The 24,081-nt window shown below is 36.8% G+C and overlaps 1 protein-coding gene across 2 annotated transcripts in view; it reads right to left on the bottom strand.

Moving 5' to 3' along the window:
• SNX14 (sorting nexin 14) overlaps positions 1 to 24,081 on the bottom strand; it is a 75,849-nt gene that overhangs the window by 49,291 nt on the left and 2,477 nt on the right. For both annotated transcript variants that reach the window (XM_003801289.3, XM_003801290.3), the window contains exons 2-7: positions 22,704 to 22,824; positions 20,838 to 20,911; positions 20,674 to 20,752; positions 12,439 to 12,482; positions 9,551 to 9,638; positions 3,212 to 3,296 (exon numbers count right to left, since the gene is read on the bottom strand). In XM_003801289.3, the coding sequence (XP_003801337.1) occupies positions 3,212 to 3,296; positions 9,551 to 9,638; positions 12,439 to 12,482; positions 20,674 to 20,752; positions 20,838 to 20,911; positions 22,704 to 22,824 (491 nt within the window). The remainder of the gene's footprint in view (positions 1 to 3,211; positions 3,297 to 9,550; positions 9,639 to 12,438; positions 12,483 to 20,673; positions 20,753 to 20,837; positions 20,912 to 22,703; positions 22,825 to 24,081) is intronic.

The following is a 24,081-nucleotide window of genomic DNA, read 5'->3' as shown; positions in this document are numbered from 1 at the left end:
CCAAAATTTGACTATCTTTTTTACAAGTCTGTCTAATTCCCTGTCGTAATATTTAGAACACTGGGATCTTAGGATAAAATTGGAGCTCTCCTAATTCTCTGGCCTTTTGCTTTTATGGACTTCATTAATTACAATCTTATTTGTAAAACCAATCTAGCATTTTATGGTGATTTTATAATTGAGGGTGATTTTTTTATACATGAATAGTAGCAAATTAGCAACTCCATCTTGCAAAGACTCAATAATAAATTTTAATCAAACTAGTCTGCTTATGTTTATCACATAGCTCTCATAGAAATGAAGTAATTTAGGGATTTTATTCAACTGATCAGGTTAAATTAACATGGTTCCATCTGGCTTTGCGCCCAAAGCACAGTGGTTACGGCACCAGCCACATACACTGAGGGGTGGCGGGTTCAAACCTGGCCTGGGCCAGTTAAACAACTGCAACAAAAAATAGCCAAGCATTATGGTAGGTACCTGTAGTCCCAACTACTTCGGAGGCTGAGGCAAGAGAATCACTTGAGCCCAAGAGTTGGAGGTTGCTGTAAGCTATGAGACCAAGGCAGTCTACTGAGGGCAACATAGTGAGACTCTGTCTCAAAAAAAAAAAAAGAGAAAATAGTTCCGTCTACTGCAGCCTGAGTGGTATTTTGTATTTACTATTTTTGTCTTTAGAACAAAATTAAAACTATATTTAAAAAACTCTTCTTGCACAAAAACTAACCAAAAAAATGTTTAGGGCAACTTTATTTATAATGGCCAAAAATTGGAAGCAACCAAGACACTCTTTAATAGGTAAATGAATGAAAAATGTGGTGCACATCCATACAGTGGAATGTATTGAGGAATAAAAAGATAGGAGTTCAAACCACAAAAAAGACAGGAAGGGATCCTAAACTCATGTTACTAAGTGAAAGAAGCCAGCCTAAAACTACTGTATGACCCAACTACATGTACTGGAAAAGCCAAAACTGTAGAGACAATGAAAAGATCAGTGATTGCCAGGGGTTCTCAGAGAGATGAAAAGCATAAGCACAGGGGATTTTTAGGGCTATGAAACTATTCAGTAAACTACTGAACTGGTGACTAAATGATCATACATTTGTCAAAACTCACAGGATATACTATACAACACAAAGTGAACCCTGCTGTAAACCAGGATTTTAGTCAGTAACGTGTGAGGCAGTGCCCATAGCTCAGTGGGTTGGGCATTGGACACATACACCAAGGCTCACGGGTTCAAACCCGGCCTGGGCCAGCTAAAACAATGAGAACTGCAACAAAAAAATAACGGGTGTTGTGGTGGACGCCTATATTCCCAACTACTTGGGAGGCTAAGGCAAGAGAATAGCTTGAACCCAAAGAGTTTGAGGTTACTGTGAGCTGTGATGCCAGGGCACTCTACCCAAGGCAACAGTTTGAGACTCTGTCTCAAAAAAAAAAAAAAAAAAGTGTCAATATCAGTACACCAATTGTAACAAATGTCCCAGTTATAAAATATGTGAACACTAGGACAAGGGAGGAGTGTATGAGAACTCTGTGTACTCTCTGCTCAATTTTTCTGTCAAATTAAAATTACTCTAACATATAAAATCTAATAGTAAGACACAATATTTTTCCTATAGTTTCTTCTGGCAATAAAGTAGCCTTTACAAAATGACTACAACAAAGATATTACCTTCTATTGTGTTTTTGCCAGTGATATGACAATAATTTTAAAAGTTAATTTTGTTATTCAACAACAAGTTACATGTACTGAAACTTTTCAATGCTCATGTCTTTAACTATGTTGAAGATTATTTTTTCTAAGATGAACACAATTTTTAATTTTGTAATTTGACGTGCCTCTCATAGCTGAGGAATTAAACATACTTAATGGCAAATAAACTAAAAATTTCATTTAACTTCAACTCTTCCTATGGCATAATTTCCAAAAATGTGCCGATTATTATTATGAGGCAAGAAAAAAATGGTTACCTCTTCAAATGAATTTGAGACAGACTAGGTTAAACCTAAATCTATTTCTCTGCTGCAAGACTACTCAGAGTTTTTGATGCACTGGTACTTACTGAGAATGTCCAAAAGGGGAATAGAAGACCAATTACCAACAAATATGACCATGAAACAACTTCTGGTCATGTGCTCCAGTCGTATTCTTTAGAACAAACTACAGAAAGCAATAATAAAAAAGAATTCCAAATGCAAACACAAGGAAAATCTCAGTTTCACACAGAACTAGGTATAGAGCATAAAGAAGTAATTTTGTTAAAAAGGCGTATTTTAGCTTGATCAAGAGTAAGAAAGGGTGGTGCCTGTAGCTCAAAGGAGTAGGGTACCGGCACCGACCCCGGCCAAAAACTGCAAAAAAAAAAAGAGTAAGAAAAGTCCCTAATGAAGATTTCACATTCAATCAGAAAATAATTACTCAGCTCAGCACCTGTGGCTCAAACAGCTAAGGCACCAGCCACATACACCTGAGCTGGTGGGTTCGAATCCAGCCTGGGCCCACCAAACAACAAAGACGGCTGCAACCAAAAAAATAGCTGGGCGTTGTGGCGGCCACCTGTAGTCCCAGCTACTTGGGCGGCTGAGGCAAGAGATTTGCTTGAGCCCAGGAGTTAGAGGTTGCTGTGAGCTGTGATGTCGCAGCACTCTACCCAGGGTGATGGCTTGAGGCTCTGTCTCAAAAAAAAAAAAAAAGAAAGAAAGAAAGAAAGAAAATAATTATTCGACACATGCTATGGTAAATCTTGACAGCAAAAAGGCCAGGGCACACATAAGAAAGAGCAAACAGGTCATCTTCGCTAAGGCATAATTCCTGTATGTATTAAAAGACAAGACTAGATCAAACTATGACAAGATAGAAATGAGCTTACATATACAGTTTAGCTATCTTGGGCTGAAATAGGTCAAAACTAGAAATCATTAAGGAGAAAGTAGGAAGAGACATGAAAGATACCACAAAGAAACAGACTATCCCCCCATGATGAGTCATCAATTATGGATCTAAAAGTTAACTAACTATATTTAATTTTCGAAGATTTTTGAGTTTTCACAATTTAACTATTTAAAGAGATTTCAGTTTAAAAGAATAGTCCCACAGTATTTGTGAATATATCAGTTAATGTATCAGTATTCACATTTTAGGTGAAAAGTTGATGTATAAAAGCAAAAATCACCCAAACTGTAGTGAAAAAAACTATATTACCTTTCTGTCTGGCTTTAACTATCACTTCTATATGCTTCATTGCTGCTTTTAATAGTTTCTTGGTTATAATAGATGGAATATCCACCTAGAAAAATTCAACATAAAAATAAAACTTTTAAAGTAATTATTACTCATTGGAATATCTTAAAAATTACAAGTATCATTCAAAATGTTTCAAAAATATATCTTAAAAACCTTATATTCTTAGATCATACAACTAAAACAGGTTTTTTTAATCAAAGTATTAAAAATTTATCTGAAATGCATATTTTGTATATTTTGTTTTTTTCTTTAATTTCAGAGTATTACAAGGGTACAAACGTTTTCACTATGTGAATTGCTTCTGTGAAGTTTGAGTGAAAGATGTTAACTGTGCCCAACATCCACACAGTGTGCACTGTACTCATCAAGATGTGATTTTACTCATTCCCTCCTCCCCTTCTCACCTGCCTGATAGCTGTGGAGATTTACTTCCATCTGTGCACCTCAGTGTTGATCAGTTAGTTCCAGTTTAATAGTGAGAACATGTGGTGTTTGCTTTTCTATTTCTCATAATACTTCACTTAGGAGAATGGTCTCCAGTTCCATCCAATATGCATACTCTAAATACTAAATTTTTCCCACAAAATAATGTCATTATTCCTAGCTTGTTTATAAGTGTTCTTTGTGTTAAATGCATGCAAGGAAAACTCCAGTAACTTATCATCTTGATATAAATTCTGTTGGTAAGATGTTAGTTGAAAATGAACTTGTTCCTTTAGCTCCCAAGATGAATTCTGGATTTAAATTCTATGGAAGCATCCTATTTTATAATACTATTTAGTTTCATCATTTCCAACCAAAAGCTTCCAGCCTGAAAGTTAGATTATGTAGCAATAACAGGAGGACAGTGAGGGAGGACTGAGGGCTTAAATACACACCCAGAAAAGCAGCAAAAAATAACTAAAAATAAATTACAAATAAAATCACCAAAAAGCAAGTTTATTGGACTTAACAGGCTCATCTACCACCATATAACCTAACGCCTTTTAACTTCCCATTATTAAAGGCATGAGAAAATTCCATCACAATAGTGTTAACGTTCCAATTCTTTTTAAATTCCTTATTAGAGAACAAAATTCCATGGTGCAAAGTCTAGCAACTATGATACATTATAATCCCTCACATCCTGGTGACCTGCTGAAAACCCAAAGCAAAGATCAAACATGTTCATTAAGAAAGAATATATATATTTTTTCTTTTTGAGACAGAGTCTCACTATGTCGCCCTGGGCAGAGTACCCTGGTGTCACAGCTCACAGCAACCTCAAACTCTTGGGCTTAAGTGATTTTCTTGCCTCAGCCTCCCAAGTAGCTGGGACCACAGGCATCCACCATAACACCCAGCCATTTCTTGGTTGCCGTTGTCATTGTTATTTTAGCAGGCCCGGGCTGGGCTGGAACCCGCCAACTTCAGTGTACGTAGCCAGCACCCTACTCTCTAAGCTATGGGCACCAAGTCAAGACAGAATATTCTTGCTAGTATCATGCACCTCATTGCAAAGTAACCCATGGGCATACAGTACTCAACGATTATAATTACTCTCATATTTATCAAATGAGATGTTAGCTTTGAAATATTTTATGTAATCTTTTTTTCTGAGAATACTTATGAAGATTTTCATTTATAAGCTCCAATTTAAGGACTTCAGGTCAGAATTAAAATGGCAAAATATGGTGGCACCTGTATTTCAGTGGGTAGGGTGCTGACTACATACACCCAGGCTGGCGGGTTCGAATGGTGCCTAAGCCAGCTAAACAACAATGATGACAACTGCAAACAAAAAAAAAAAAAAAAAAAGCCAGGTGTTGCAGCGGGCCCCTATAGTCCCAGCTACTTGGGAGGCTGAGGCCAGAGAATCGCTTAAGCCCAAGAGTTTCAGGCTGCTGTGAGCTGTGATGGCACAGCACTCTACCAAGAGTGATGTAGTGAGGCTCTGTCTCAAAAAAATAAAATAAATAAAAATAAAATGGTAAAATAACAGGTCCCTCAATAAACGTTGATTTAAAAAAAAAAGAAAACTGTTGACCTTAAAAAAAAATCTTTGTTTTCACCATCCCTAAACTTCCAATTTACATTATTCAAGCAACAGTATCAAGGACAGAACATTGTAGGTCAAATAAGATGACCCAGGCCTAATCCACCACCCATTAACTACCTCTGACACTTTGATATTTCTAACTTTCTTTAAAAAGAATATAATGACTGATTTATCTCCTAGGACACTGATCCTAGGATAAATGAGAAAAATATATAGCACAATAACCCAGAGACTGGAAGAAAATATTTGTAAGTCATTTATTTGATAAAAAGTTGTATCTAGGATCTATAAAGAACTCAGTAAGAAAAAGATAGGCCAGATATAATGGCTCACCCCTGTAATCCTAGAACTCTGGGAAGCCAAGGTGAGAGGATCTCTTGAAGTCACGGGCCTAAGACGAGTCTGAGTAAAAGCAAGACCCCATCTATACCAAAAACAGAAAAAATCAACCAGGCATGGTGGTGTACACCTGTAGTCCCAAGTACTCAGGAGGCTGAAACCAAGAGGATCGCTTAAACCCAGGAGTTTGAGGTTGATATGAACTATCATGATGCCATGGTACTCTAGCCAAGGTGACAGAGAGACTCTGTCTCAAAAAATAAATAAATAAATAACACAACAATCAGGTGCAGTGGAGTGCATGGGTAGTCCCAGCTCCTCAGGAGGCTCAAACAAAAGTATAGCTTGAGCCCAGGAGTTTGAGGTTGCAGCGAGTTAAGATAACACTACTGCACACCAACTTGGGCAACAGACCAAGCTCACACACACATACACACACGACATGCATGCACACACACAACAAACAAAAAACAGTGAGGTAATAACTAGCTCTGGCAAAGATGTGGAGAAACTGGAATCCTCATACACTGCTGGTAGGAATGTAAATGATGGAGCTACTTTGGAAAACAGTCTAGCAGCTCCTCCAAGAGTTAAATACAGAAGTACCATTTGGTCATGTAATTATACTCCAGACCTAAGCCCAAAATAAATAAAAATTTGTATTCAACAAAAAAACTTACACATATAAGTTCATATATGAATAATGGCCAAATGTTCCTCAACTGATGAATAGACAAATGTTAGTATAGCCATACAGCAGAATACTAATCAGCTATAAAAAAAGGATGGAGCGCTGATACGTGCTAATATATGCTACAAGATGTTAGCATGGATGAGCCGTGAGAACATCGTGCTATGTGGAAGAGGCCAGTGACAAAAGGCCACATACTGTACAATCCACTTACGTGCAATGTTTAGAAGAGACATGAAATTCATAGAGCAGACTTGTGGCTGGACATGGCTGAAGGGACAGGAGGTGCTACTACTCTGGAACTTGGTAAGCTACCACAAAGCCTAACACAGCAGAATTGTTCTATTAACTAATGCCTTTTCTAATTCAATGTACTAAGGCAAACAAAATTAATTTTAGAAAATTAATTTTATTTCACTTATTCCAAGTTGGAAATTAAATGGTTCACCATCAACAAATTGATATTTCTTCCTAAATCTTTTATTCCACTTAGTCTATTGAAACAACTGCCCCAGAACCACTTTTTAAGCAATACCATGTGTATCAATCTTTTCTAAAAATGATAAATGCTCAATGCAAAAAAAAGACAAATAGAAAGAAGTAACTGGAAAGAACTAAAATTCAGCATCAGCCCACCACCACAATAAGAGTTAACAGTGATAATGATGTATATAACCTTAACATATGTATTAACATGCTTTATTATATAAACTTTGTTTTCAAAGTGGAAAAATACCACATATATTATTTTCTAGCTCCTTCCACTTGACTCTTTAAGATAAATATTTTCACATGAAAATAAGTACTCTATAAAATTTTTAGCTGTTTAGAATTCCATAGTTAAGATGTACTATGTATACTCAACACACAATCCTATCACAAGACATCAGTTTTTCTTTTCAGTTTTATTATAAATCATAGTATAATAAATCTCTGAACATAAATTTTTAAATATATCTTTGATCATTTCCTTAAAATATATACCAAAAATTGGAATTAAATTTGGAGTACAGACATTTTTAAGTTGTTTTCTTTTTTTAATTTCAGGTTAATGTGAAGATACAAGCAAACAGGTTACAATATGTGCATATCTTAGGTAGAGTCCCCTTGTAATTGTGTCCTGCACCCAAAGAGTGTGCCATATACCCTAACACTGTGTCCATTAAGTGGCAACACACCAATCCCCTACCCGCCTCTGCTCTCCCTCTTCCCCCTACAACTTGAATTGAGTTTTATTTTGTTTTTTTGCAGTTTTTGGCCAGGGCTGGGTTTGAACCCACCACCTCTGGCCTATGGGGCTGGCACCCTACGCCTTTGAGTTGGACTGAGTTTTTCTCCTATGTGGGCATTGTATTAGATTGTCTAAGGGTTTCATATTAGTATTAAGTACACTGGATATTTGCTTTTCCATTTTTGTGATACTTTACTAAGAAGAATGTATTTCAACTCTATCCAGGTTAATACAAAAGATGTAACATTTCCATCTTTTTTATGGCTGCATATTTTTAAGACTTAATAAAGATTACTAAACTGCCCCCAAGTGTAAGAATTATACCAATCTGGATTTGCACTTGTTCTGCCTATTTCCACACAACCACCATTACTAGATAATAACATTCTCTTTCACCTTTCCCAATTTGATAAAAGAATATTTCATTAAAATTTTTTATGTACTTGATATAAGATATTTAAGTGCTCACTGGCCATTATATTTTATATTTTTCTTTTGTGAACTGCTCATTTGTATTTTTTGCATATATTTTCTATAGTGTCTGACTGTATTGTTCATTTTTTAAATAGGTACAGAAACATTTAACAAAATTTATTTTGTTACTAATGGCAGAGATATAATACAGGGGTGTCAAAAAAAATGTATACACATTGTAAGAGATCTTGTCAGAAGTAAAATCCATCATTCCCCCAAATGCACAAACTACAGGTAAAATGGTTGTACACAGAATGTCTAGGTACACTTGACAAGCAATGGTACCTTCAATTCAACTTTGAAAAGTAATACATAGATAACATCACTTAAAATGGGTATACATTGGCTTGGTGCCTGTAGCACAGGGGTCATGGCGCCAACCACATACACCAAGGGTGGCAGGTTCAAACTTGGCCCAGGCCAGCTAAAACAACAATGACAACTGCAACAAAAAATAGCCGGGAGTTGTGGCAGGTGCCTGTAGTCCCAGCTACTTGGGAGGCTGAGGCAAGAGAATCGCTTAAGCCCAAGAGTTTCAGAGAGCTGTGATGTCACAGCACTCTACCGAGGGTGACACAGTGAGAGTCTGTCTCAAAAAAAAAGTGTATACATTTTCTAACACCCTCTGTATATAACACTAATTCACAGTCAATATGTTCAATGCTATTGACAAAACAGTAGACAATGCCTATAGCCAATATACTATATTATGTATATGGCCAAAGACCCAAACATATACAAAATATGGCTCAAAAAAAATTTTTTTTAAGTAGATCAAACTAAAACTGGGCAAGGTAGCTCACACCTGAAACCCTAGCACTCTGTGAGGCCCAGGATCCTTTGAGCGCAAGAGTTCAAGACCAGCCTAAGCAAGAGCAAGAACTATCTCTACTAAAAACAGAAAAACCAATTTCAAAACTATTAAGAAATGAGTATAATGGTGATGGATGTGTTACTTAGTTCAATGTAAACATTTCACATTGTATATTGAAGCAGTACCCTGAACCCCATAAATGCATCAATGCATTTATGATTTAATAAAAAGTAATTTTTAAAAAATAATAAAAAAAAAAAAACCAGAAAAATCAGCCAAGCGTTGGCACAGGTGCCCGTAGTCCAGCTACTCAGGAGGAGGAGACAGGAATATAACTTAAGCCCAGGAGTTTGAGGTTGCTGTGAGCTAGGCTAATACCATAGCACTCTAGCCTGGGCAACAAAGTACATAAATAAAAGTAGATCCAACTCATTGCCATTTACTCAATAAATTCATCTACCTGGAATATGACTTTTTTCTATCATTGCCTTTTTGTTTCTAATTTTCACAACCCTAGATAACCAAACATTAACATTTTAAAAAGCAAAACTGATCAATGAATAATAGTAATTCAGTAATTTTTTAGACTAAAAAAAAAATGAAGAGAAAATAAACACATGTGATAAAAGAGAAAGTAAAAATAAGATTGAAAATAATCTTTCATAATGAGAAAGCCCCAACTGCCCAAATTTCTCATTATAAATACATACCTTGTGAATTCTTCGTATTAAAACAGATGCAAAAAACCGTAATGTTACTCTCAGTTCATCAACAAAGGACTCATCATCTGTCACATCCCTTCAATTGAAGAGAAAAGCAAACATTCAAAAGCTTAAAGAATACAGTTTGCACCCTCTAAGAACCAAGGAAAAAAATTCTTTTTTCTCCCAATTTAACTATTTTTCTGTTTATTTATAAATAATGCATTTTATGCAGAATAAAATACATAAAAAGGCATAATCACTACTATTAACTAAACTGCAGTATATATTTCCTTGCAGATATACATAGTCCCATTTGTACAATATTAAGATCGTTTTCTAAGCATCATTAAAGAAATTTCAATGAAACAAAAGAATGAATAATTTTGGAGAAACAGAACACAAAATTTTAAATTAGTTTAAAATATTTACAGAACAGCAACATAAACTAACTCTAAGATTTAAAAAGTATGCTCTATTTGAAAAAGAACTGAAACAAACATTTTTTAATTGAAATTTTGACAACCTTCATCTGAAGGGCTACTTTTTGTTTTCCTCTTATTTTGAGGTTCCTAGAATTAGGACACTTTCCTAATAAAAGGCAAGAAAGAAAGGTATGTACAATGTACCTTAAAGATGATGCTAACTGTTAAGTCCCTTGGCAGAGTAAGGAAGATAATTGTACCAACCATGCTTCCCACCATTAACCCCAGGGAAGGGAATATTATAGGACCAGTAACTAGACTAAGGAGAAAACACACACTTTAACACTTAGAAATAAAGCAAGATTTTATGTCTGAAGTGTCATAATATAGACATAGGAGACGGTAAAGGAGTCTTTACAAAAGGATTTATTTTATAAGTGGCCTCACCATTAGCTTTACCTAAAAAGGCAAATGTGGCTGGGCGCAATGGCTCATGCCTGTCATCCTAGCACTTTGCAAGGCCAAGGTGGAAGGATCACCTGAGCACAGGAGTTCAAGAACATCCTGGGCAACATAGTGAGACTCTATCCCTATGAAAATTAGCCAGGCATAGTAACATGCACCTATAGTCCTAGCTACTCAGGAACCTGAAGCAGGAGGATCACTGGAACCCAGGAGTTACAAGTTGCAGTGAGCTATGATGACACCACTACACTCTAGTCCATGCAACAGACAAAGACCCTGTCTCAAAACAAAAAAGACAAAAGAACAAAAAACCTTAAATAAAAATGGCAAATACAGCCAGGTGCAGTGGCTCACAACTATAATCCTAGCATTCTGGGAGGTTGAGGCAGATGGACTGCTTGAGTTCAGGAGTGGGACACCAGCCTGAGCAATAGTGAGTCCTGGTCTCAACTAAAGATAGAAAAACTAGCCAGCCATCATGCGGGCATCTGTAGTTCCTGCTACTTGGGAAGCTGAGGCAAGAGAATCACTTGAACCCAAGAGTTCGAGGTTGCCGTTCAAGGTTGCTATGAGGTATGACTCAACTGTCTCCAAAAAAAAAAAGAAAGAAAAAAAACAAATACCTGATATTTAAGACAGAACACAATATAAAAAAATTAATTTACACAGCTTTTCAGGAAAATATGGTAGATAAACTGGATATCAAATCTGTTAACACAGTCTGGATGAACACAACTAGTAGTATTTTTCTTAATTAAAAAATATAAAATTAGAGCAGCATCATTAAACATATCTTTAAGTGATATAGGTGTAAGTTTTCAAATATACATTAATGATACTTAAAGGAAATATGTTTTGATTAAATGATTTAAGTTGCATTTCTCTTCAATTCTCAAACCAGATGTTTTTTCAGATCTTTACAGAGATTATACATCTTTACAAAATGCCTTACAGAGCATTTCTGTATCTGGAAGGCACAGAGCACTGGTATGTACATGGTATGTACTTAAAACAAAGTTACTTTGCTCCAGACTAAGTAGAATGATTTTGAAGTATTTCTTATTCCATTATCTATAAGATTTGGCATGATCTGTTTTTTTGAAATTATCTTTTACTTTTATTTATAAATATTAGTTGTCTTTTTTTTGAGACTTTGGAAAAAAAATAATAAGTTAACTGATCAAAGTATTCTATAATAGACATACTTCTGATAATGTAAATGTTAGTTTCTTTGCATTATTACTATTATTATTGCTTAATACTTCGTTGCAGTAATCGTCTGATTTCTTTTCTGAATGTATTTATCTTCATTCGTTCTTTATGAGGCGTTTGTTCTCAGTCTTTATGTTAAATATTGTTATTGTCATTAAATTTAGCCTTTTTAACTCTGCGAAAGCAAAAGTGGACACCTAATATACACATGTATAAGTAATAAAAAAAAAAGTTACTTTGGAAAAAAAAAGTATTAATTTTCCAGGAAAACTACTGAAGTTACCTTTCCGTTTAATGAAACATCTGAATATAGATTTTCCCCCCAAAGGTATAACGATTTCAAATATGAAAATTGTGTACGAAATTAGTAAGTTACTACATTTAGAGATGACAATTTCTAGAAGTTACTCTTCTTTCAAAAAACAGTCTAGGTTTTCTTCCTCTTTGCTATCACTCAATTATTAATTGATTACCTACATCACGGTTTCTTAACTGGGGCCAATTATGCCTTCCAGCAAGCTCTGAAGATCTTTTTAGTATTTACAATGGGGCGGGAGGGCAGGGGGTGGAGGGGTGGATGTGCCTACTTCTAGCATCTAATAAGCAGCAGCCAGGATGCTGTTAAATATCCTATAATCAAAGTATAGCACTCCATAACAAAGAATTATTTGGCCTAAAATGTCAGTAGTAACAAAGTTGAGAAATCTTGGCCCATACTAAAAATACATCATTAGTATGCTTAGCTTAATGGTATTTACTATATTAAGCAAAAAAGAGCTTATAGAAAGGACATACCTGTACCATGGATAAACAAAGTTTTCCAACACTAATTCAAGAACCTGTGCAAAAATTATTTTTAAAGAAAAATAAAATTAATTCTGTGGAAATAAACTGTACTACTTGGTTATATATAAAATTATCATGAACCAATTTTATAACAAATAACAGTAAAATCATACTTTCACATTACATCAGAAGATATATTTCAACCATATACAATTGTGAGGATCGAAGAGAATATGTGAGAAAACACTTGGAAAGTCATCAAATTTCACAAAAAGGAAAAATTATTATTGAAATGCACACACATATTCCTAAATATTCCCATAATCAAACAAAAAACTTCAATGAACTATTCCTGACTCTGAAGCATCACTGAACCCAAAAAGATCTATGGAGAGGAAGAAAATAATAAGCTTGTCTTTTGCATTCCTAACTTTCAATAAGTCAGTACTCCCAGAACAAAATAAAGAAACAAGTAGGTGGGCGGCGCCTGTGGCTCAAGGAGTAGGGTGTTGGCCCCATATACCGGAGGTGGCAGGTTCAAACCTAGCCCTGGCCCAAAAAAAAAAAAAAAAAAGCAAAAAAAAAAAAAGTAGGTAAGATTTATGTAAGGGGTCAATTTTAGGTGTTAGTGGTCACCTTTGAAGGATAGTATCTTGGACGGGAATGTGAAAGGGAGTTCTGGGACACTGGTAATTTTTTAATCTGGATACTGGTTGTACAGATATGTTCACTTAATAAAAATTATACCTGTACACTTAAAGACAGTATATACATTATATGTTAAAAAGTAACAAAACTAAACTGGGTGTTTAGTAAAACTGGGTGTTACACTTTCCATTTCTTGGGTCTGAGTGTAGCAGTATGTTATAATTTTTAAAAGAGTTGCAGCAGTGGACCATAACTTTAAAAAGCAAAAAGCAGTAGGGAGGAATCAGACCTTCTATCTTCTCAGGCAAAAGTTACAAAGGTTGGGCAGTGCCTGTGGATCAGTGAGTAGGGCGCTAGCCCCATATACCAAGGGTGGCGAGTTCTACCTCAGCCCCAGCAAACTGCAACAAAAAATAGCCGGACATTGTAAGCTATGGCAGGCACCTGTAGTCTCAGCAACTCCAGAGGCTGAGGCAAGAGAATCACCTAAGCCCAAGAACTGGAGGTTGCTATCAGCTGTGACACCATGGCACCCTTCAGAGGGCGACAAAGTGAGACTCTGTCTCTAAAAAAAAGTTACAAAGTTTGTGAAGCCCCTAGTTTAAATATTAAAGCAACAATAAGTTAGATTTTTTTACTACAAAAACCAAGCATTAGTTCTATCAGCTGGGAAATGAAGATACATATAAAACAGCCATATCAATGAATAGGGTAGACAGGAAACTAGAGGTTACTGTTAAAACATATGCTCTCCTTTTATTCCACACATCCAATTAGTCACCAAATCTGACTGATTTTACACCCTAAGTAGGTCTCTTCTACAACACAACTGTTAGGGTCCTCATTTTCTTATCCCTATATATATATTGCAGCAACACCCTCTAAATCAGTGTTTTTCAACCTTTTTCTTTTAATCTCATAGCATACCTGAAGCTATAGTTAAACTTCTGCAGCACACTTAAATTACGTTGATCAAAAAAAAAAAAAAAGAGTAAAAGAACTGCAATTTGAATTTGTTTTGAAAATAATTTAATGATCTTTCAAAATTTTCACAGCACACGTAGGATCTCATGGCACACCTGTTGCAAAATCACTGCTCTAACTTGGTCTTTCTGCTTCTAAGCTCACTCCCTTCCAGCCTGCATAGCACTGCCAAAGTGATCTACATCATGTTTGACTACAATGCTTCCCTGAATGCAATCCTCCACATGTCAAAGCACAAAACATGAAAAGGGGTATAGCTGCATTGATTTTGAAGGGGTGCTGCTGGCATGCAGCAGCTGTGACCATATACTTCTTTTTCACTTCCCACTGCATCCTGTAAGTCACATCTGAAAGCTCATATTACACAGGTTGAAAATCACTGTTTTCCAAGATTAATTACTCTAAACTCTATTAGTACAGCCTTTGAAATCATTTGATGATCTGAATCTGATATTTAAAGAGCCATTCCTAAGCAAGACCCATTTTTGACTGAGTTCTGCAACCAGATATGAAACTTTAGAAATTAAAAGTTTCTAAACTTCACTTTACCTTTGTAAAATTATCAATAGCAACTACTTTGTAGATTATGTACAGATTATACGAATAATATAAGTACTTAGCCACACTGCCTAACATACGGCATATCATTGAACCTTAACTACTAGGATATTGTTTCTTCATTGACCACATCCTCCCTCACATTCTACCCTCCAGTTTACTGAATATCCCACCTTATTTCAAGCTTCTCTTTCCTTTTAAAATACCCTTTCCCACACCATTATTAGCCTGGCAAACTTTTAGTTGTCCAATCTTGACTGCCCCTCTCCACAATTGTATACTTTCTCCTCTACACCAATTCTATACACCTTGTACATTTTTTCCAATATTGCCTGTATTACATTACATTGTAATTACCTATTTGTATGTATACCTCTCCTCCTAAAGTTCCTAGTAAAGAAGGACCATATCTTATTTCTCTCTTAATTCCTTAGGGCTAGCCCAGTTCCTGCGTATAGCAAGATCTCAAAACGTTTTTTAGTGTCATTCAAGTTTTACTGATGCTTTATTTTTCACAAAGTACAGTAAATAAAATAAAATAAAAAAGCTTTGAAAATGTATAGTTCTGAGATTAAGATAAGTTACTGATTATATTCCTTATAGACTTTAAACTCTGTGAAAGCTGTGTTACATATTAAAAGCACACTGATCCAAATAAAATGATTTTCCGCCTTAGAGCAATCTAGTATTAAAAAGTATATAATTATGCAAGATTATAAGTTTTGACTAAAATGAAAATTTGCACCTGGATATGGTCAGGTGCTAAGCATTGTTCCTAGCTTCAAAATACGATGTATCTATTTCATAATCTGGTTGGGGTATGAAAAGCGTAGTTTGATGCTGCAGATTTTCCTATTCTACATCACTAAAGAGATTCCAGCTCTCTTGTTATCAATCAATGGTATTGATTGATATTTCTACTGCACTTAGAGTATTATCAGATAACTTTTCACCTGGTGACTATTCTCAAAAGGAGTATCTCTTTTCAGAATATTCTGGAATACTTGTTGCAGTGTTTTATCATTGAAAGGGAGAATTCCTGATAGAAACTCAACCTCAAACTCTTGGGCTTAAGCAATTCTCTTGTCTCAGCCTCCTGAGTAGCTGGGACTACAGGGGCCCGCCACAACTCTTGGCTATTTTTTTGATGCAGTTGTCGTTGTTTAGCAGGCCCGGCGTATGTGGCCAGCACCCTAACCCCTGACCTACGCTAGCTCTGGTGTATGTGGCCAGCACCCTAACCCCTGACCTATGCTGTGGGTGCCAAGCCAACCCTACCAGTCTACTCACCACAGGACTATGGACCCTGCCTAGTAATAGCTCAGGTACAAGGTAGTCAGAAGTTCCTAGAATTTGCCCATCATTGACTGGGGCTGCCCCTCTTCTCACCCACCATGGAGTTCAGTATGGGGTTCCTGCCTTGATCTGCTTTGGGGTCTGCTAATATAGTATACAGGTTTTTCCATTTTGGGTAGGGGAAACACTCATGGGATATGTACCACTATAAGCACATGAAATATCCACTGCATCTAAAAAAGTAATGTTCATTCTGGATGGTTCTTAGTTATTGGATGCATTAATATGACTGTTAAAAACTTTAAAAAACTATAGCATTTCTTTTAGAGGTTAACATTTTCAACACCTTCAAAGAAGGAGCTAACATTTTTTTTGGTTACTGTCTTGGACAACAGGGCTCGCAACACCTTTTGGAAAGGTAGTTTTTTGGCAGTTTGGCAACACATTAATTACATCTTCAATATTTGATTCTTCAAAAGAGGTTTCTTTGATGCTTTTATCTGGATCTAAGAATTGCCTTTGTTTGTTTGTTTGTTTGTTTAGCAGACCTGGGCCGGGTTCGAACCTACCAGCCCCTGAGCATGTGGCTGGCACCCTAACCACTGAGCTATGGGTGCTCAGCCTAAGAATTGCCTTTCAAATACTTTCCATTATAGAAATTCCTGGAAAAGATGAATCAGAGTTCATAAGTACTTGCAGAAGCTCTATCATCACAGAACATGGAAAACTGAAACTTAAGTTGTCCTTATTATTTTTTTACAATCTTTACCCAGTTCACACCTATGGATTTTTGCTATCATTGGTATAGGTATTTTCTGCTGTTTGCTATTTATCAATAAAAGAATCAACAATGTCTTTATTAGAAGTCACTTCATTGACTTCTATTTGATGATAGCTCATGTTCCTGAACACCAGCTGTTAAACCTGTACTTGGATTTGTATAAACAGTCTACTATTTCATTAGTATTCTTACATTCTACACAATTTTTTTATCCTGCATGATTTCCTGACAAGGCCTAGAGTCAACCAACTCAAAATTTCTTTTTAAATTTCTTTTCTCAAGATGCTCTTCAGACACCTCAGCAGAATCCACAGCCCACTGATATGCCTAATGTAAACCAGACTGTTCTTTGTCAGTGGCTGTTACTTATTCTCATATTATTTACATCCAATTCTCTTGCTTTACAAGAAGCTTCTCCAGAGGATTTTTTTTAAGCAAGGTTTATACAAGAGCTTCCATCAGCAGGAATGGCACTGCTGTTAGAATGGGAGAAAGGACTAACTCAAGATCCTTTTTATTGAAACTTTTGGTTTCCATGGCATTTGTAGATTTTGCACATAACTTGTCAACTATATTCAAACCCATCATTGTAGAGCCCAATACCTCGTCACTTTCTTGGTAATCCTTTTCCAATCTGGGACTGCTGTGGCATTCTGATTCCACACTGGATGTGAAGGTGTGGGACTAACTACTGGCACTGGATGCAGCCAGCCTTTTCCTATACTGGAGTAGATTAAAAATTAGACATTTTACACGTATTCCTGGGTTAGAGGCAAGTGTTTCAGGACATGATTTTAGTAGTTTGCTAAAATAAGGAGCTGTGTGCTTTTCATTTATAGACATAGGACAAATGGCTCCTTGAGAAAATGAATGTTTCAGATAGATGGGTTGAAATGATATCTGTAGAGTCTTGATTTTTTTCTGTGACTAGTATATTAAATCCTAAAGAGCTAATGAGAGATAATACTTGTCCTGGGGTTCTTGAATAATCTTGTCTAGGTTTCACCAGTGTTGTAAGGATATCCATCATATTAATTTCTCTATTCAGATTAACTTTGGAAAGGCCCAAATCTGTCAGTTGAATACAGTGGTTCTCAACCTGTAGGACAAGCACCTGCTATAATGCCTGGCTGTTTTTAGAAACGGGTCCCACTCTTGCGAAGGCTGGTCTTGAACTCAAGCAGTCCACCTGCCTCGGCCTCCCAGAGTCCTGATAATGAAGTATCTTACTGTAGGAGATGTCAAGTTCTCCTACATATATACAGTTATTTTGATGAAGAGATGGCTGTGAAATACATTTCTGAAGTAGCACTGGCTCTAGACTACCTTCATGGGCATGGAATCATCCACAGAAACTTGAAACCAGACAACATGCTTATTTCTTTCTTTTTTTTTTTCCTTCTGTAGAGATAGAGTCTCACTTTATCATTCTTGGTAGAGTGCAATGGCATCACATAGCAACCTCCAACTCCTGGGCTTAGGCGATTCGCCTGCCTCAGCCTCTCGAGTAGCTGGGACCACAGGCGCCTGCCACTATGCCCAGCTATTTTTTGTTGCAGTTCGGCTGGGGACAGGTTTGAACCCACCACCCTCGGTATATGGGGCTGGCGCCCTTCCCACTGAGCCACAGGCACTGCCCAAAATGCTTATTTCTAATGAGGGTCCTGTTGTTGCCCCAGAGTAGAATGTCATGGCATCATAGCTCATAGCAACCTCAAACTCCTGGGCTCAAATGATCCTGTTGCATCAGCCTCCTGAGTAGCTGGGACTACAGGTGCCTGCTACAATGCCGGGCTGGTTTTTCTATTTTTAGTAGAGACGGGGTCTCACTCTTTTTGCTCAGGCTAATCTCCAACTCCTGAGCTCAAGCAGTTTGTTGGCCTCCCAGAGTGCTAAGGTTACAGGCGTGAGCCAACATAACTGGCCATGAGGGTCATATTAAACCAGTGGTTCTCAATCTTCCTAATGCCGCGACCCTTTAATACAGTTCCTCATGTTGGTGACCCCCAAACATAAAACTATTTTCATACACCTGTATTTGTATGGGATATATGTGATGGTTTTACGCAACCCCTGTGAAAGGGTCGTTTCTCCAAGAAAAGTGGTAAAGGAGGTCTGAAATATATTTCACCTATCTTCCACCGGATGTGAGGTCATGTTTGTTTTGTCCACCACTGTTCCTCAGATTCTGAGGTTGGGGGTAGTCAGAGGGGAGGGACTGAAAATGGCCAGGAGAGATCTTTCCTGAACTATGGAAATATTCTTCACTGCATACAACCTGCTATCCAAAAGAAATATAACGTAAGCCACACATTAATTTTAAATTTTCTAGTAGGTATATTTCTCAAAAAGTAAGATGAAAAGACCAAAAAAATGCCAGGTGCAGTGGTTCATACCTGTAATCTTAGCACTCTGAGAGGCTGAGGCAGGAAGATCCCTTGAGCTCAGGAATTCAAAACCAGCCGCAGCAAAAGAGAGACCTTGTCTCTACTACAAATAGAAAAACTAGCTGGGCATTGTGGCAGATGCTTGCAATGCCAGCTACTTGGGAGGCTGAGGCAAGAGGATCACTTGTACCCAGAAGTTTGCGGTTGCTGTGAGCTATGACACCATGGCACTCTAGCCTAGGTGACAGAGTAAGACACTGTCACCCCAAAAAAGTGAAATTAATTTTATTTAACCCAGTATATACAAAATATTATCATTTCAACATGCAAGCAATATAAAAAATGAGTTACTTTACATTCTTTTTTCTTAAGTTTCGAAATCCCAGTATAGATTTTATATTTGTAGTATATCTCAATTTGGACTAGCACATTTTAACTAATTATTAATAGCCACATGTGGTTAGCTGGTGCCATCTGGTGCCTACCATATTAGACTGCATAGTTTTAAATCAGGGAATCCTGAACATGAAAAAGGCCTTAAACAAGAAATAAAAAAGTAAACTGCTAAGAATTTGAATGGCATTTTATACAGATTACCGTTAGTCAGAGGAGGATAAAAACTAGGACAAAGGGACAGTTGGACATGAATCAGACACCTAATGCTATTCTTTAATTGATTAGTATCCAAGTTAATCCAGTACATTTCTAGCAGCTACCAACAATATATGTAACCCAAGTTGGTGCTGGGAACAAATAAGACCCAATTTCCTGCCTTTAAAGACTTCACTATTTTCTCAGATCCACTAAGACGACAAGTCTCTAAAACAGATATGTATGGTACAAAAAATGTACATGTAAAATGTGACTATGCAGATAAGAAAGAACATGCTTTCTATTCCTATATTATGCAGAAATGGTGAAAATTGTCCCATTCTCTACCCTTCAGTTAGCGTCAAAACTGGGGTCATAATTCAGTAAACTATACACCTACTTCTGGCAGTTCAGGGCTCCTTTCAGAATTTTGAAATGATTATTTCTACTATCCTATTATAAAGATGACTTTTTATAGAAGGTAAGCGATAACCACATAAAACAGAGCTTTTTCATTGCTAAAATGTCTATTTAAATTAAACATGAGATCCAAAAACATTCAAGTTACTATTCAAGTTGCTTAGTTTGTAATAATCAACTACTTAGCCCAGAACTGATTGAGTGGCATATACTGAGATGCTCTGCAATTTTTTTTTTTTTTTTTGAGACAGTCTCACTTCATCACCCTCGGTAGGGTGCCATGGTATCATAGCTCACAATAGCCTGAAACTCTTGGGGTTATGGGATCCTCTTGTCTCGGCTTCCCCAGTAGGTGGGAATACAGGCACACACCACAATGCCCGACTATTTTTAGAGGCAGGGTCTTGCTCTTGTTCAGCCTGGTCTCAAACCTGTGAGCTTAAGCAATTCAGCCACCTCAGCCTCCCAGAGTACTAGGATGAACCACTGCGCCCCATGAACAAACTTTGTGATGAAAGTATCTGGAAAAATGTTCCATAGGTATTGAATATTTTCTGCTAATAATATTAAATCAGATACCTCTGAGAGAGATGCATCAACCTTGGAAGGAATTTTCAGGTCTAGCCATGGCTGGTAGTTTTCAAGCAGCAAGGATGGCCTAAAGAAAAAAAATCATACAATTAAATCACTTGAAATCCAAAATATAATTAGAAGAACCAACAAATAAAAATTATTTAACTTACCTATGTCGTTTACATTTCACTTTACCACAAACAGCACAGCTATGACCTTGAGGAAATAATTCTTGAAGTGCTAACTGTTAAAATGGAAAATAGGGGTGAGATCGTCCTTACTTTACATCTTTACTAAAAACCATCAATCAAATTTCCAAAGGTTTTTTAATCAATGTATGAATTCAGAAGACATTTTTTAGTCTGTTGCAACAGTAAAACCATTCTTGCTAATAATTAATACTTGATAAAATCCCAATTAACAGAGTAAAAATATAACCTGATGAAATACTTCCAAATACCTAAGTCAAATTTCCAAGCTTAAAGTTAAAATCAATCGTTATCACTTATAAAAAAATAAGTGTACATTTGAAAGTGGTAACTCTACTAAAAAGGTATAAGAAAAAATTATTTTCTATTTTTCTAAAACCTTGAATTCAAGTAAGAAGAAGAAACGTGGTAACTATTATAGTAAGATTCCCGACCAAATATGGAACATCGCTTTCCCTTGTCTTACCTCTGAGTAGAAATACCAACAAATCTGACACAAAAGACTGTATCAGATTAAAAGAAGACTTCAGGATACCCTACTAAGCCCTGATCTACCTACCAAAACCCTGCCTTACAGAGACAGATTCAATACACTACCACTTTCATTACACTTCAGAAATACAAATTACTTGGTTATGCTGGCTACCTAAGTAGTTCTTTCTATGGAGCACAGATATTTAATAATTTAACAGGGTTAAATCATTTAATCCAGAGTTCCCTAACTGTATCTGTGCCTTAGAATCAACTAAAAGCTTTTTTCTTTTTTTTTTTTTTTTTTCTTTTTTCTGAGACAGGATGCTGGTTTGTCACCCAGGGTGAAGTGCAGTGGCAACATCATTGCTTACTGCAGCCTTGAACTCCCAGGCTCAAGTGCTCCTCCAGCCTCAGGTTCCTGATTAGCTGAGACTAGAGGCAGGTGACACCATGCTTGGCTAATTTTTCTTATTTTTGTTAAGACAAGGTCTCACTATGACAAGGCTGGTCTTGAACTCCTGGGCTCAAGCAATCCTCCTACCTCTGCCTCCCAAAGTGCTGAGACTAGAGGCAGGTGACACCATGCTTGACTAATTTTCTTATTTTTGTTAAGACAAGGTCCCACAAGACAGGCTGGTCTTGAACTCCAAGCAATCCTCCTACCTCTGCCTCCCAAAGTGCTGGAATTACAGGTGTAATTTCATACCTATTCTAGAATTTCAAAAATTCCCCCAGGAGATTCACTGCACAACCAGCTTGGAGAACCTCTTCTTTTTATTTTTATTTTTTTGAGACAGAGTCTCGCTCTATCACCCCCAGTAGAGTGCCACAGCGTCACAGCTCACTGCAACTTCAAACTCTCTGGCTCAAGTGACTCTTGCCTCAGCCTCCCAAGTTGCTGGGATTATATGAACCCACCATAACTCCTGGCTACTTTTAGAGACGGAGTCTAACTGAGGCTGATCTCTAACTGGTAAGCTCAAGCAATCCACCTGCCTCAGCCTCCCAGTGTTCTGAGATTATAGGCATGAGCGACCACACCAGGCTGAGGACCTGTTTTAATTTATTGTCCTCTCAGTTAAGATGCAGTTAGAGGATACCCTAAAATCATGAATTCCAACTTTCTGAAAATTATGTCCTATATTTTCTTTTTACAGCTCCTCCTAGGAGAACTGGATACCTTAAAAACATATACATAAGTAAATTTCATCTTGAAAATTTTCTGACCAACTTATCTTCCATTACTAAACAACTTTTTAAAAAGTCACTGCTTTAACATACTTTCAATAATAAATATTAAACAGTATAGGGTCCTACATATGACTCTAAGAAATAAGAAACATATAATTTTACCTTGGGTTTGTATTTTATTGTGAAGAATATATTTGGTAAGAGAGAATCAGGTCCTAATGAGCAGTAGAATGTGACAACTCCAGCAACAAATGACCAGAAGATCATTAAAACATGAAGATACCTTAGAAACAAATTAATCATTAGAACTGAAGAAAATGTATAAATTATCCTTTCATGAAATTAACAAGTATTTGTTAATCACCTACCATATCAGACTGAAGAAATTTTTCCAATCATGATTAATTTTCTGTAATGTTTATTAAATATAAGGAATCGCAAAATATATGCTGTCAAATGTATATTTCATTTAAAGTGTAAAGGGTATAAATTCTCAGTATTTCATAATTTGGCACCTATGTGGTTATTTTTAACTAGCCTCACCATATTCTTCCAGAATAGCTTCTAAGCACAGTGTAGTTATTTACACCTACCATAAATTTTTCATTCAATCAAAACAAATTTACTAAGGGCTTATTTTTGTGCTAGATAGTGCTAGGCTCCAGGAGTACTATAGGGAATAGCACTGCTGTGTTCTCTACTTGCATAGAAAATACTGTCTAGTAATGGTTAACAGGTAAATAAATGAGCATGATTTAATATGATCATATGTTTCATAATATGACAAAGTACCCATGATATGGGAACACCACAGAATGATTAGTGAAACCAAATTTATTTATTTATTTATTTATTTATTTATTTTTGAGACAGAGCCTCAAGCTATCCCCCTGGGTAGAGTGCAGTGCCATCACAGCTCATAGCAACCTCCATCTCCTGGGCTCAAGCGAGTCTCCTGCCTTAGTCTCCCGAGTAGCTGGGACCACAGGCGCCCGCCACAACGCCCGGCTATTTTTGGGTTGCAGCCCTCATTGTTGTTTGGCAGGCCCAGGCTAGATTCGAACCTCCCACCCTAGGTGTATGTGGCTGGCGCCTTAGCCACTTGAGCCACAGGCGCCAAGCCTGAAACCAAATTTAAAAGGACAAAAAGCATTTTTCAGAAAAAGTAATGTCTATAAGAAAACTTAAAGGGTAAGTAGGAGTAAACAAACAGAAGAGAATAGTATAGAGAAATGGAGATTTGGAGAAGAGGTAGAGGAATTCAAACTTGAGAGAAACACATGGGCCAAATGTTAGGCAGTTAATTAGACATGAGCAGGGGAATGCCAAATGTGGTTAAGCCATTTTAGACTGGTCTGGGTCAAGCTGACCTGCACTACTACAGGAATGGGGCCAGCGAGGACCTTGCAGGTAGGATGCCTTGAGATAGAGGCTGATTAACATTCTAGGGATTTTCTGATATTTTCAGATGCAGTCATGCTGACCTATGCTATTTTCGAAACAAGAGTTGATTAAGATCCTGGGAGATTTCCAAGAAGCA

The sequence above is a fragment of the Otolemur garnettii genome, unplaced genomic scaffold (assembly GCF_000181295.1).
Source record: "Otolemur garnettii isolate 467f Iridium unplaced genomic scaffold, OtoGar3 scaffold00205, whole genome shotgun sequence".
Lineage (NCBI taxonomy): Eukaryota > Metazoa > Chordata > Mammalia > Primates > Galagidae > Otolemur > Otolemur garnettii.
Note: the sequence above shows the minus strand (reverse complement) of the source record. Positions and strands in the feature narration are given on the sequence as shown.